The following is a 13,565-nucleotide window of genomic DNA, read 5'->3' on the forward strand; positions in this document are numbered from 1 at the left end:
CCCAGAAAGCAGATTTTTCAAAGCCAAAGGAGAAAAATATATCTTGTTAAGTCTGTATAAGATAAAAAAAAAAAGGGGGTGCCTGGGTGGCTCAGTCAGTTAATTGTCTGACGTTGGCTCAGGTCACGATCTCACGGTTCGTAGGTTTGAGCCCTGAGTAGGGTTCTGTGCTGACAGCTCAGAGCCTGGAATCTGCTTCGGATTCTGTCTCTCCCTCCTTTCTGCCTCTCCCCTGCTCACACGCTTCCTCTTACTCTCCTGTCTCTCTCAAAAATAAATAAAACATTAAAAAAAAAAACATTTAGGGGCACCTGCATGGCTCAGGCAGTTGCACGTCTGACTTCGGTTCAGGTCATGATCTCACACTTGTGAGTGTGAGCCCGCGTTGGGCTCTGTGCGGACAGCTCGGAGCCTGGAGCCTGTTTCAGATTCTGTGTCTCCCTCTCTCTCTGACCCTCCCCCAGTCACACTCTGTCTCTGTCTCTCTCTCTCTCAAAATAAATAAAGATAATAAAAAAAATAAACATTTAGAAAAAAGGAAAAAAAAGACAAAACACCAATATGCACAGGTCGGTTGACCTTTGAACAACGTGTGTTTGAACGACATGGGTCCACTTACACGTGGACTCTTTTATGGTAAATACAGTGCAGTCCTGTAACGTACTTTCTCTTCCTGATGGTTTAATAACATTGTTTTTTCTCCGGCTTACTTTATTGTAAGAATTCAGTATAGAATGCACTTAACAATACAAAACGTGGCCACCTATGTCATCAGTAAGGCTTTTGGTCAACAGTAGGCTATTAGTAGTTAAGTTTTGGGAAGTCAAAGGTTATTCGTAGATCTTCAACTTCATGGGTGGTCCGTGCCTCTAACGTCTGCTGTTCAAACGTCAGCTGTAGGAGCAATAAAAAGGCACTGTAACCACAGATAGGAAAAAGTTTAAAGGCGCTTTAATTTTTTAAATGTTTATTTATTTTTGAGAGCGAGAGAGAGTGTAAGAGAGAGAGCGCGCACAAGCAGGGGAGGAGGAGAGAGAGAGGGAGACACAGAATCTGAAGCAGGCTCCAGGCTCCGAGCTGTCAGCACAGAGCCCGACGTCGGGCTCGAACCCATAAACCATGTGATCATGACCTGAGCTGAAGTTGGACGTTTAAGCAACTGAGCCACCCAGGTGCCCAGAAAATAAAGGCCCTCTATTCACCTTTTTTTAGGCATTGGTCAGGATGAAATAAGGAGGCCAGGACAAATTTGGCATCCCTCCACAGCTCTCCCCCACCTTTACTCTGGGGCCCGAGGTCAGACCCACACCTATTTCTGTGGAGCTCCAGGTGGTTTAGAGCATCCTGGCAGGGAAGAGGAGAGGTGGCACCGTTTTTTCTCTGACCCGGAACTTAGCACATAACCATGGTGCATTAGTTGAGAATGACCAGGAACAGCGAGTGAGGTGTTAAGCCAACTGAGAGGCATCGATCCATCCTCCATCTCAGACCCAGGGGGCGCTTCTGCCTCAGGACCTGCCCCCCCCAACTCCTTTTACATAGTGAATCCAAAATGCACACCACCTTTTCTGAGTCCCGTCCTTAGGGCACTTGAGAACCAGACTTCGTCAGTGTAAGGGGAGATGATCATCCAGGAATAGCTCCCAGACAGAGCACAGGAAGGGGTCAGCACGGCCGGGCAAGGGGAGGGCGCCAGAGGACATTCTCACTGGGAGTAAGGATCACACGTGCAGCTCTGCACACGAGATCAGATAGTACTTTTGTGACTACTGAAGCCATCGGTTCTTCTTTTGTTTTTATTTTTTTTAATGTTTGTTTACTTTTGAAAAAGAGAGAGAGAGAGAGACAGAGCAGGAGTGGGGGAGGGGCAGAGAGTGAGGGAGACACAGAACCCGAAGCGGGCTCCAGGCTCCATGCTGTCAGCACAGAGCCTGATGGGGGGCTCGAACTCACAAATGGCGAGATCATGACCTGAGCAGCAGTTAAATGCTTGACTGAGTGAGCCACCCAGGCCCCCCCTCAAGCCCATAGGTTCTTACGTGAACAGGAAGCTGGACTTGTCCGGAGCACCAGGCAGGGGTGGACAGTAAGTCATTTTCCACACATTGTCTCACATTCCTTGGTAATGCCTGCAGGGTTAAATGGCTTTCAGGGTCTCATCCAGGCTGAGTAGGAGGTAGTTGATTAGTTTTGTCTGCCACCAGCATGGGGGAGGAGAGGGGCAGCCTGTGTGCTGATGTTTGCCATTCTTGCCTTAAAAGAACAGGGCTCTGCAGACCCCGAGGCCACCCCCCCATCCTTCCCCCCCACTCTGAGCTCCATCAACGAGCCAGGCGAAGGCCCTCCTGGGACCTCTGCAAGCATCCGGGTGCCTCCTTCAGCTGGGCTTCCAGCTTTGGGAGAACAGCATCATGATCCAGATCGACAGGGAGCAGGACAACATTGTCTTCTCTGTTTGAGACCTGCCGGAGGCCCCCCATCCCTGTGTGCTGGGTGCTCCCCCAAGGAGCCCCCGGGCAGTTTCTCAAGCCACCTCACTTACAGGTCCTCAGCCTGATTTTGGGGGGTCACCACCAAAATCGCAAGTAAACCTCCCTGTGGATACTGGATTTGGGGGACGGGGGAATGGCCAGGGCTTGGTTCTGATCGGACTTGAGAGAGATACCCAGAAAGTCCACAGGGAGCCCTGTGAGAAGTCCAGAAACTCAGCCGCCAAAGGGGTAGCAGCACAGTCCTGTCCTTGATGGGCTTCTGACATAGCCCTGGGCTCAGAGATCTGAGACAGGCAGACAGAGAAGGATCACACCAGTACTGAGGACTTGCCGCAGGGAGCGTGCATCTGGATCTGGCCCCAAAGCGTAGAGGCATTTAGGAAAGGCATTCCACGTGGGGGTAGCAAGCAGGGCAAAGAGGAGGGAAGGAAAGGAGGAGCGTCTGCAGTTGCAGACAAAAGGCTCAAGAGGCCCCGCACCCCCCCAGCTTCCTATACAATTTCTCCCTTTCTCTGTTTCCACTAGCCCCGTCTTGGGGACCGCCAGCAGGGGGCAGCATGATGCCACAGCCTGGATGCACAAAGCCGCTAAACTGGGCAAGGGAGGCTGTGCCCACAGCCATGTTTCAAAGTAAGTCTGGCCACTTCTCTCTTGGGTTCAACTTGGAGCTGAGTCAAGTTCCAGAGAAGGGAGTTGGCTCACACATTTTCGGGGAGGACTGAGATTCAGTCATTCATTTGTGCATTCATTTGTTCTCTTGACAGCCACTGAATGCATATGTGGTTTCCAGCCCTTTCACAGGTCCTGGGACGGCAGAGGTGGATGATAAGGTATTGTGACAGTCACAACAGCGGCGAGAACAAATGTTTGTGCGGTACTGACTGCGGGCCAGGGCCACCCTGAAGCACCTCACTCGTATCAGTTAGTTCATTTATCCCTCACGACGACTCTGTGGGGTGGATACTAGTATTATCCCAGTTTTACCAAGAAGAGAGGTAAAGGCACAGAATGTATGTGACGTCCCTAGGGTCACACAGCCACAGAGTGGTGGAGCCGGGGTTTGGATCCAGGCCATGTGGATCTAGAGTTTTCCTAATGGCTTTGCTACACAGGTGTAACTTGAACAAGTACGTGGTCGAGAGATGATTTCAGGGGACTATAATTGCAAACAAGAAAATAAAGGGGAACATTGTAACGGTGCCCGGGGTCGAGGCAATCTTAGGTTCAGGGGTCAACTAAGGACGTTGGTAGGGGAAGATAATGGTGACTAATGCGAGCCCTGGCACGGCAGGAGGGTCATATTAGCACCTAGACAATCTCTGTTGAGTCCTCGGGGTCCCAGCACATAGTCAGGGCCACTCGTGGGTGGTTTTGTCCATGACCAAGCACCCACACACCTCAACCAGAGCCCTAGTAACCCATGGGACCAACGCTCCTCAGTGAGGGGTATGCAGAGAGAGGCCTGGACGCAGGCTGGGGGGCCCCCTAACAGCAGGATGCTGGACCTTTCAAAGACTGGGTCTGTGGTTTCTATTCGATAGTCACACACTCACACAGGCACAAAAATACGTATAAATACCCCCCGAATCCCCGTACACACAACTCCCCATTCAGAGTCTCACCTGCCCAATGCCTCACCTTCTCTGTGGCTCCCTAGAGCTGTTCCAGGCTCTGACCCAGTCCCTAAAGTCACAGCTTGCAAAGTAAGACCCTGGAAATGCATAGGGAAGGATTTCGGTCGGCAGTTGCTTTTCACTAGTGGGGTATCGATCACTGAAGGAGATTGTTTGGGCTCTGACAATATGGAGTGAAGCTGGACGCCCCCCCCTCCAATCCCCTCATGAAGGGCCTGCAAGGAATGAAGAGTCCCCAGCTTCCTGGATCCAGGGCCCCTGTGTGAAGTTGAGGCACAGCCAGAAAGGACCATAGTGATATGTCTTGGGCCAGTGGTATCATGCAGATCACCCAGGGATCTCGAGAAAAACGACACATGTCTGAAATTTTGATTCACCAGATCCAGAGTGGAACTGAGATGCTATGACCGCTACTTTGAGAAGCTGCACGAAGGGGCACACTCTGATTTCCAGGACAGGGCACACAGGACCTTGGGCTGGCGCTGGCCGGCCTAGCCCAAGGCATCAGTTTAGCAAATGAAGGGCTACTTGCATCCCACTTCTTTAGAGCACGACCCTGTGTTTGCCCGGAGAAGCCACTGGTCCACGGTTGGAGACCTTGTTCCCTCCCTAGCACAGGTTGCTACCAAGGCGGGTAGCACTCCCTGCCAGACTCCTTGCCCGGAACTCCTCCTATGCTCCCGGCACTTCACCAGCCACTCAGGGTCACAGGACAGCATCGCTTTGCAAAATCCACTTCCCATCATCTCCAGGCCCGGCCCCATGGTGACATTTCAGCCTTCCTGGTTAATGAGAAAACAAAACAAAACAAAAAGCCCCTGATTCCTGGCAGGCTCCACACCACAGATGAGTTACACAATCATGAGCAAATAACCTTCCAGGTCAGAGGCTTTCTCCATGATGCATGGTCTGACTGACCCCTGGTGCTGGTTGGTCTCTGACACAGAGAAGGGAGGCAGGCCGGTCCCAGGCAGGAAGGGGATTGGGCGGATGTGAAAGCTGGGTCCTCAGCTAGGACCCCAAGTCCCCCTCTTTGGCTTGGGCATGACTAAAAGTGAGAACGGCAGAGCACTAAGACTCCAAAGAAAGACTGTCCTACAAGCCACGCAATTTCTGGATCTGGAACTCAGGCCAAAGCCTGGGCCTTGAATGTTGTGAACTTCTGTAGTTGTTTTCATTCTGGCCTGGGAAGCAAGTCACAATTACGTCGATTGTGTCCGTTCTTCTACAGAAGACCATTGACTTACAGACGGAATTTAAATTCAAAGTTCCCATCTTGAAAGCAAGGCGTATTTGCCCTTCTAACTTACTCAGACTGGTTTTCAGCAGACTTGAGAGACAGGTTGTAAGTGTTTGGGCTACAATTTGTTTGGACAAAACTGATTGACAGGTAACAAAAGTACTGAAAACGGTTCTCAGATCCTCCAGCTTTGCACTCAAAATAGGCCCTGAAGAGCTGAACTTCTGGGTAACCTTTGATTCATCCAACTTTCCAGAGAAGAAGCCATTACTGACCAATTTACAGATAGGAAGACTGAGGGCCAGGGCGCCAACATACCACTCGGTGCATTAGTCAGGGAGCTGGCCTCAAACCACATGCTCCCTGTTCCAAACCCTGAACTTCCCACCCACCAAGTGCCCCTCCTTTAGCCCTAACAGGGCGCACAGAGAGCCAGGCCTTTGTCTCCCCACCCACCTCTCCCGGGCGTGACCCAGGAATCAGGGCCCCCTGCTCCCCAGAGATCTGAACACCAACTTCCTTTCCAGGAATGCTCTGAGGGTGTGCCCTTCAGGTTTTTACTCTTTGCAAGAGGCAGCAAAGGAAGATTGCAGCTTGGAGAAGTCTCCCAGTTCCCTGGTCCGAGAAAACCAGCCTGGGAAATGCGATCGAAGAGACTCCTATTTCATCAGAACAAAATAGGAGTGGAATGTGCTGCCTGGAGCCCATAGGGTCCGTCCTCAGAGCGCCTCAGTTCATGACGTCCCTTGTGCGAGAGATCAATGACTGCATGCTCCTTAGTAAAGAAAACGGCCTGTGCTTAGCCCTCGAATGAGAGAGACTGTCTGTTGAATCACCGCAAATCCATAATTTCCCTCTCATTCCAGGTCCTGGGAAGCCTGGAGAATTGCAGTTTCTACCTTTGGACTCTCATGAGAATCCTGTATCTTTATTTCTTTAAACCAGTCTTTAAATGTTTACATGTTTTTGAGGGAGAAAGGCAGAGAGGGGAAAAGAGGATCCGAGAATCAGGCTCAGTGCTGACAGCAGAGAGCCCGACAAGGGGCTCAGACTCATGAACCGTGAGATCAGGACCTGAGCCAAAGTCGGGCATTCAACTGACTGGGCCACCCAGGTGCCCTGAGAATCCTGTATCTTGAGAGCAACTCTCTCTCCTCTGAGCTAACTTGCATGGCACCCCACTGCCGGCTGACGTACAGGAAGCGGGGGCCTCAGTCAGTTCTAGATCGAGGGAAGAAGGGCAGCAAGGGGTTACCTTTCGAGAGGAGCTCTGAAAAGATGATCAGTTTCTAGATCAAGGAAGAACAAGCAAAGAAGAATCTTACACGGGGGATGGAAGGATCTGAACTTGGCCTGTAGACTTGCATTGTGTGTCCCTAAACGAAGGAGGCAATCAGTCGGCCCCGGGAAACAATCCGTGTGAAGTACATGACTGTACCTTCTCCCCCTTTACAGCTAACACTACTGGCCTTTACGCACAGTATAAACAAAGGGTAGGTGTGATCCCCACCCCCTTACATCAAACAGAAGGAATTACCTAATGGTCACCTGCCTATTTTCTCATTTTTTTCTTGGCTATGGGAAAATCCGGGTGTGACTTTCATGTTTGTTAACAGGAATTCTCTCGTTTGGGGTTGGTGTGTGCATATCTTCTTTCCTTCACAAAAGTCTCTGGTCTTTCCTTTTTCTATTGGCCAGACTGTGATTCCATATGTGCCTCTACACTGTAAGCACGTTCTGTCCTTCCCGTAAGCGGTGTGGATGTGCACTGAACACAGACCTGGTCTGCTCTCCATCACAAGAACATTCTTCTCGTTGCTCTTCTCCAGTGTCTGAAGAACCTCGCTGAAAATGCAGTGAAGGGAGAGTCCTTGGAGGCAAGGACACAGGACCTGTCACCCTCCCCCTGTCAGCACGTCCCCTCCCAGCGGCTCCCCCCGCCACAACAGTCCTGCTTACCCGGGAGAGAGCGCTACCCTATATTCACTTCTTAGTGTCCAATCCACTCATGTATGTGCTGATTCTTCGCTGTACCCCATTCAACAAACACTCACCCAACACTTACCCAATATGAGGTGTTCTCTCTTGGTGATTCAGACACAAAGAAAACTCATCTTTACACAAATATTTCACTACGTTAAAGTGGCCCTTGGTCCATTCATGAAATATTTTATACTCTCGTTTGGGGAATGGCATACAGTTGAAGCTGGAATTCGCTTTCCTTCCCCGGTTTACTGCCTGGGCTCCATATAACCTCAGCCCCACCTACTCTGAGGTTACTGGGAACCAGTCCTGGTCATAAGCAGCGTTGATGGCCAAGAGGGGAAGAGAATCCTGCTCGGAGGGAGTTTGATTTGTTGACCGGGTGACTCTGTGTCATCTGACACGGTGGCATCCATGGTTTAGACGACATTGTGTGGTTTGACAGGGGGTGAAACTCTCCTTTGGGGAGTTTTTCTCTTGTCTCCTTAATAATGGATAGTGTGGACCCATGCTAGGAAGAGGATGTCACAGAAGGAAGGGGATCACCCTAGTGGCGATAGGGAGGACACAGACAGTTGGGCAGGGTGAGGGGACTCCTGGACTTACCATTGTCACCCGTGTGGGACACCGCCGGATATTACAGTCTGGCGGTGAAAGATTTCCTGGTGCAGCTCACGGACAATGAAAAACAGCACCTGGGGCACCTGGGTAGTTCAGCCATGATCTACCGACTTTGGCTGAGGTCATGATCTCACGGTTCCTGAGTTCGAGCCCCGTGTCGGGCTCCGTGCTGACACCTCAGAGTCTGCAGCCTGCTTCGGGTTCTGTGTCTTCATCTCTCTCTCTCTCCCCCTCCCGCCCCTCTCAAAAATAAATAAACATTAAAAAGTAAAAATAAAAACAGCACCCACGTCAGACCGGGCTGGGCTAGCCATGGGAAAGTACATAGGACAGGAGAGCTTGGCATCCAGTAGTGGCGACATGTCGGGGAGAAAGGCTGGGTCTCCTAGAGGTTGAGGTCTACTGCTCTGATGCAGACTGGCCTCCACTGGCCTCTCTGGGAGGCTGCGGTGTCCTCACTGAAGAAGGAAGGGTGTGACTTGGCCCTTTCCATGGCTGACTCTGACCCGATGCTAGGCTCTTAGGCAGGACAGAGTGTCCTTTGCTACAGACTGGACCAGACACCCGCGAGCCCCACTGTCAACTACTTCTCACTTCCTCATCCCCACAAACACATCCCTTTATTTCCCTCCCGTCCCCCTGAGGAATGAATCAACATGGGGTGCGTGTGCGGGGAAATTAATTCTCTTTGGGAGTCGCAGAGAGCTCAGTGAAAGGCTGAGGAGGGGGTCTGCCTCCTTAGGCCGGGAATTCACAGACGGCCAGGAAGGAGGCTGAGCAGGAGATGTCGTTCCAGAGCCCGTCCTCCAGGATGGTCACACAGTCCTCCGCTGAGTCGTGGTTGTTGGGCTCATTCCTCTTCCAGTTGCTGTAGGTGAGCCTCCCTCCTGTCACATACATAAACTGGCCCTCAGTCACTTCATCCGTGATGCCCAGGAAGGCGATGCTGCCGGCCACATCCTGGATGGCTTTATTCTCCTCAGCGTTCTTCGGGGTGGCCACAGTGCCCTGGAGCTCAGCGCACAGGGCCTTCACTTTGGAAAAAGGCATTCTTTCGCCGTTGGTCACGTAGAACTTCTTCCCAGAGGCTTTGCCCAAGGAGAAGGCTTGCACTGAAATCACAATGGAAGGGATGGGTTGACTGGGCTTGGAGCTTGGCAAAAAGCCCTTCCCAGGGAACTCAGGACTCAGGAAAATAGCCCCATGCCCAACCACGGGGTCAGATCCTAGTAAAGGAGCACTCCTCAGCAGCAGAGCAAGCCCCGGGCAGAAAGCTTGCACTCTCCTGGGACATCCCACCCTCGAAAGAAACATCTATACAAACTGTTCCAGTACAGGGGACATAGGCAAGCATCCTTGGGCCACCCTGCCAGGCTCGGGCACCAGGCATGGGTGGACAGCTATCTAGGGCCAGGGCTTGCTGAAGAAAGAGCCAAGACTTTGGCGGTGTGGACCTTCACGTGCCACCCTTCCTCTGTTACTTCCTAGCTGTGTGACAGCGAGTGAATTACCTACACTTCCAGGACCTATTTGTCTTCACCTGTAAACAAAATGGGTATAATATGCGCAAATTGGGCCGCTGGGAGGCTTGAATGAAACCGTATTATGGTAAAATGCCAACCTAGCACAGGTCATGGTGTATGATAAGTGCTCATAAATGTTAGTTTTTGGGGCGCCTGGGTGGCTCAGTTGGTTAAGCATCCGACTTCAGTTCAGGTCATGATCCCACTGCTCATGGGTTGGAGCCCCGCGTCGGCTCTGTGCTGATGGCTTAGAGCCTGGAGGCAGCTTCTGATGCTGTCTTCCTCTCTCTGCCTCTCCCCCACTCAAGCTCTGTCCGTCTGTCTCTCTCTCAAATATAAATAAAAACATTAAAAAAATTTTTAGGGACACCTGGGTGGCTCAGTCGGTTAAGCGTCCGACTTAAGCTCAGGTCATGGTCTCACAGTTTGTGGGTTCGAGCCCCGCATCAGGCTCTGTGCTGACAGCTCGGAGCCTGGAACCTGCTTCGGATTCTGTGTCTCCCCTTCTCTCTGCCCCTCCCCTGTTCATGCTCTGTCTCTCTCTGTTTCTCAATAATAAATAAACGTTAAAAAAAATTTAAAAAAAATTTTTAAAGTTAGCTCTCGTGTACCCTCCCCGCAACCTAGGGAGCTCGGAAGAAAAAAGTGAGAGCCACGAACACCCTGAGGGCAGAAAACAAGCTTACACTTTTTGGCGTGGTCCAGTTCTGACTTCAGCTTCCTCATCTCCGTCTCCAGGTTAGCCAGCTTGATCTCCACAGCTGTGAAGCAACAGGGAGACAGGTATTTATCGAGAAGAAGACCCTAAATTGGAGAGCGGAGTATTTTGCCAAAGCAGGGGGGAAAGCTTACTGAAGAGTATGCTTATTCTAGAAAGATAAGAAAACAAAAAGAAGCAAAAAAGCCCTGTCTTCTGAGATATACTTAGTAGCTCTTGTAAACTATGACTCAGAGCTAATAGTAATAATAATAATAATAATAAAAACAACTTGTAGGGGCGCTTGGGTGGCTCAGTCAGTTAAGCATCTGACTTTGACTCAGGTCATGATCTCACGGTTTGTGGGATTGAACCCCACGTCGGGCTCAGTGCTGACAGCTCAGAGCCTGGAGCCTGCTTCAGATTCTCTGTCTCCCTCACTCTCTGCCCCCTCCCACTTATACTCTGTCTCTCTGTCTCTTAAAAATAAGTAAATATTTAAAAAACCTTGTAAATTATGGCTCTGGATCCTGTTTACATATTGCTTAAATGTTGCCATATGATAATTATTTATAAGAAAAAGCCCCACTCATTATTCTCCTTCTTGAACATTTTTCTTACTCATTCTCTTTCATTTCTTATACCAGGCAAACTTCTTAATACTTTCATAATTTTGGTGGGCCAGCTGGCAGAGAGTAACAAGAGATCATCGTCTTACTTTTGTTGTCACTGAACTGACTGCAGTTTACCCCGAACTGGGTTGCCATGACAGTCCCCCTGATTCAGGGGTCCTAGGAAACCGACATTTCCATGCCATGCTTTTGACAGTAGACATTAACCCCTCACTCGAGAGGACATCGCTCCTGCCTCTCAGCCTGGAGGCACTTGCAGACTGTCAGCTGAGGAAGAGCCAGGGCCCATCTCCCAAGAGGCCTGGGGGTAGGGGTGGGGGTGGAGGTGGCCCTGCAGGATTTGGGAGTCTGCACTCAGGCAGCACACTCAGAGGAACGTGTGTCCTGGACAGGCAGCCGTCAGGCATCTTCCAATGGGGCAGCCCAAAAAGGGTCACCTCCCGCCTGGCCCGTGACTGCCCAGGGCCCGGGTCCCCCAGGCCCACGCTGTGCTGGGTGAACTCCTTACCTGAGCTGTATCCGCGGTCTCCTTTGGAGCCCTTTAGTCCTGGGGTCCCAGGAGCCCCGGTGTTTCCTGGGGGCCCCATTTTCCCCGGAGGGCCCTGCAGGCCTCTGAGCCCCTGCCCTGTTGTAAGAGGAAAGAAAAGTGATCCGGGGGCTGTGGCTCATTCTCTTTTTCCAGAAGTTCAATCCAATCTGCATTAACCCCAGAAAACCTCCAGTGAACCAGTGGTGACCCAGGAGAAAGTGATCCTCCTGCGTTCCAGGGGACAGCCTGTGCTCTGGGCCAGCGCCCTGAACGGGAGGGACACCTGCTGTCTGCAAATAACCAGGCATCACGGATTCCGGCGTGGAAACTTGCGATCCTGGAGAACCAGAGAGGCATCTCTGTTTGGGAGAGGTTGCCCTTTCAGACGAAGGATTCTGAGTGAGGCACCGCCCACCTTGATGCGAGGTGAGCCTCATGTCTCCGCCAGAGCCCTTACAGGGAACAGTCTCCTGCTGGGGGTAAAGATTTAAGCAGCCAGAGCCGCCCACCCCGTACCTGGTTCGCCCTTTTCTCCCTTGGGTCCGTCTCGCCCATCTCTGCCTGGGATGGCACAGGTAATCGCTGAGCAGGTCTTCAGGGCCTCCTCAGAGATTTTTGTTTCTGAGCTGGATGCTATCAGCATACACAGAAGGGCAGGAAGGGATGAAAGCAGGAACATGGTCCACACCTGAGAGTGGAGAAAGCCACGGAAAATAATTCTGTCTCCTCTTGTCCGGTCACCTGTTGCTACCGCTCTGGTATGCTGGTCCCTGTGCTGGGGGCAGCAGACCCATAAGGGACTGTCATGGCCCTCGGCTCCGAGTTACTCTCAGACAGGGGGGACCCACAAGTAAAAAGTAGTAGAGGTCGATCGCTGCTAAAACGAAGGTAATGGGACAGAGTCATACACGCAAGAGTAATACAATGGGGACCCTTCTCCCTGGGGCTCCAGTGCCCCTGTGGGTTCAAGATTTGGTAGGTTAGGCGGCCCCTGTGCACCAGGGCCCACGGGATCTGGAAATCACAAATGACCCCGCACCCAGGGTCCCAGCACAAAGGCAGAGAGCTCATTGCCTGTGTGAGCTTTGGCTCCTCTCTTTCTTGACTCCCTTCTTGAGGGCCAGGGAACCTCAGTTTCCCTCTTCTTCCCCTTCCCCTGGGCCCTAACGTTAGACCAACTCGTGACCTGAGGTCCCCCAAGACTCATTTCTCGGCAGGACTCGGTTTATGACATCCATTCTTTCATTTCATGTAAAAAGCCTAAATTTCACTGGGGACCCCATATGCCCTCAGGATCGTTTATAGCTGTTTCTGCGATGGCTCATCAACCATCTTGTAACAAGTGTCTCTTCTGGGACAGGCACCTGCTGGGGGCTCAGGACCCAGCCTGCCCTGAGGCAGGCTTCTGACCCTCAGAATGGAACCTCTTTTGGTTCGTGATCTTAGCCAGATGAGACAGATTTTCTCCGTCCGTTGGCTTGAGATTTTCCACCGAGAGGTCATTTTTGCCAGCCAGAACCCAGGCTCCTAAACTTTCTGCTGGACCTGGCGTGCTGGCCGGCTCCCGCTCCTTCTTCTGGCAGGACCCTCTGCACGCTGCCCAGATGCCTCCCCAGCTCTGTGCCCCCGTCCAGCCGCCAGGTTCTCCAGACCCAGCTTCCGCTCCCGCTGGCCCCCTTTCCAGGAAGCGTTGGCAGCCCAACCCCCACAGGCCTCTCCGGGCTCTAATCCCAGTGTCCCTGGCCCTTGATCCCTAACTCCTGCATCCACCCTTGCCTTCCCGGCCCTGTCAGTCACCTTAACCCTTCCCTCCCTCCAGGACTCGATGAGAAGTAATAAGTTGGAAGAGAACTTTCTTGATCACGCTCTTCTCTTCCTTTCCTCTTTCTATCTTTTTTCAACTTCCCCCTAATTACGCTGGAGGCCAAAGCCATGTTGCTGGCATACACATCCCATTTCCATTCTTCTCTTTGGCCGAAAAGACCACCCTTTAGTCTGCAGAAGGTCAAGTGGACCCTGGAAGGGTTCAAATGCCCCAGGTCAGATGGAGACTGAGGCCCTGAGGGGGCCTGAAACCCCACCAAAGTCCCTGCCCGGACCTCACACGATCAAGTTGAGTGGCCAGACCCCTGGCCCAGGGCTTTACCTCTGTCCTCCAGAAATGACTTAATTCCTCAGAGCACGAGGGCTATGGTGGGGAAGCAGGTCCTCCTT

At 51.8% G+C, this 13,565-nt stretch overlaps 1 protein-coding gene across 1 annotated transcript; it reads right to left on the minus strand.

The window, feature by feature from the left end:
• Positions 1-8,632: 8,632 nt before the first annotated feature.
• MBL2 (mannose binding lectin 2) lies at positions 8,633-13,565 on the minus strand. The gene is made up of 5 exons (XM_077746442.1): positions 13,498-13,565; positions 11,868-12,039; positions 11,331-11,447; positions 10,180-10,254; positions 8,633-9,082 (listed from the first exon to the last, which is right to left on the minus strand). Exons 2-5 carry the CDS (start codon positions 12,028-12,030, stop codon positions 8,709-8,711), a joined length of 729 nt encoding a protein of 242 aa, XP_077602568.1. The 5' UTR covers positions 12,031-12,039; positions 13,498-13,565; the 3' UTR covers positions 8,633-8,708.

This window comes from Crocuta crocuta, unplaced genomic scaffold, assembly GCF_008692635.1.
Source record: "Crocuta crocuta isolate KB4526 unplaced genomic scaffold, BGI_CrCroc_1.0 scaffold28, whole genome shotgun sequence".
NCBI lineage: Eukaryota > Metazoa > Chordata > Mammalia > Carnivora > Hyaenidae > Crocuta > Crocuta crocuta.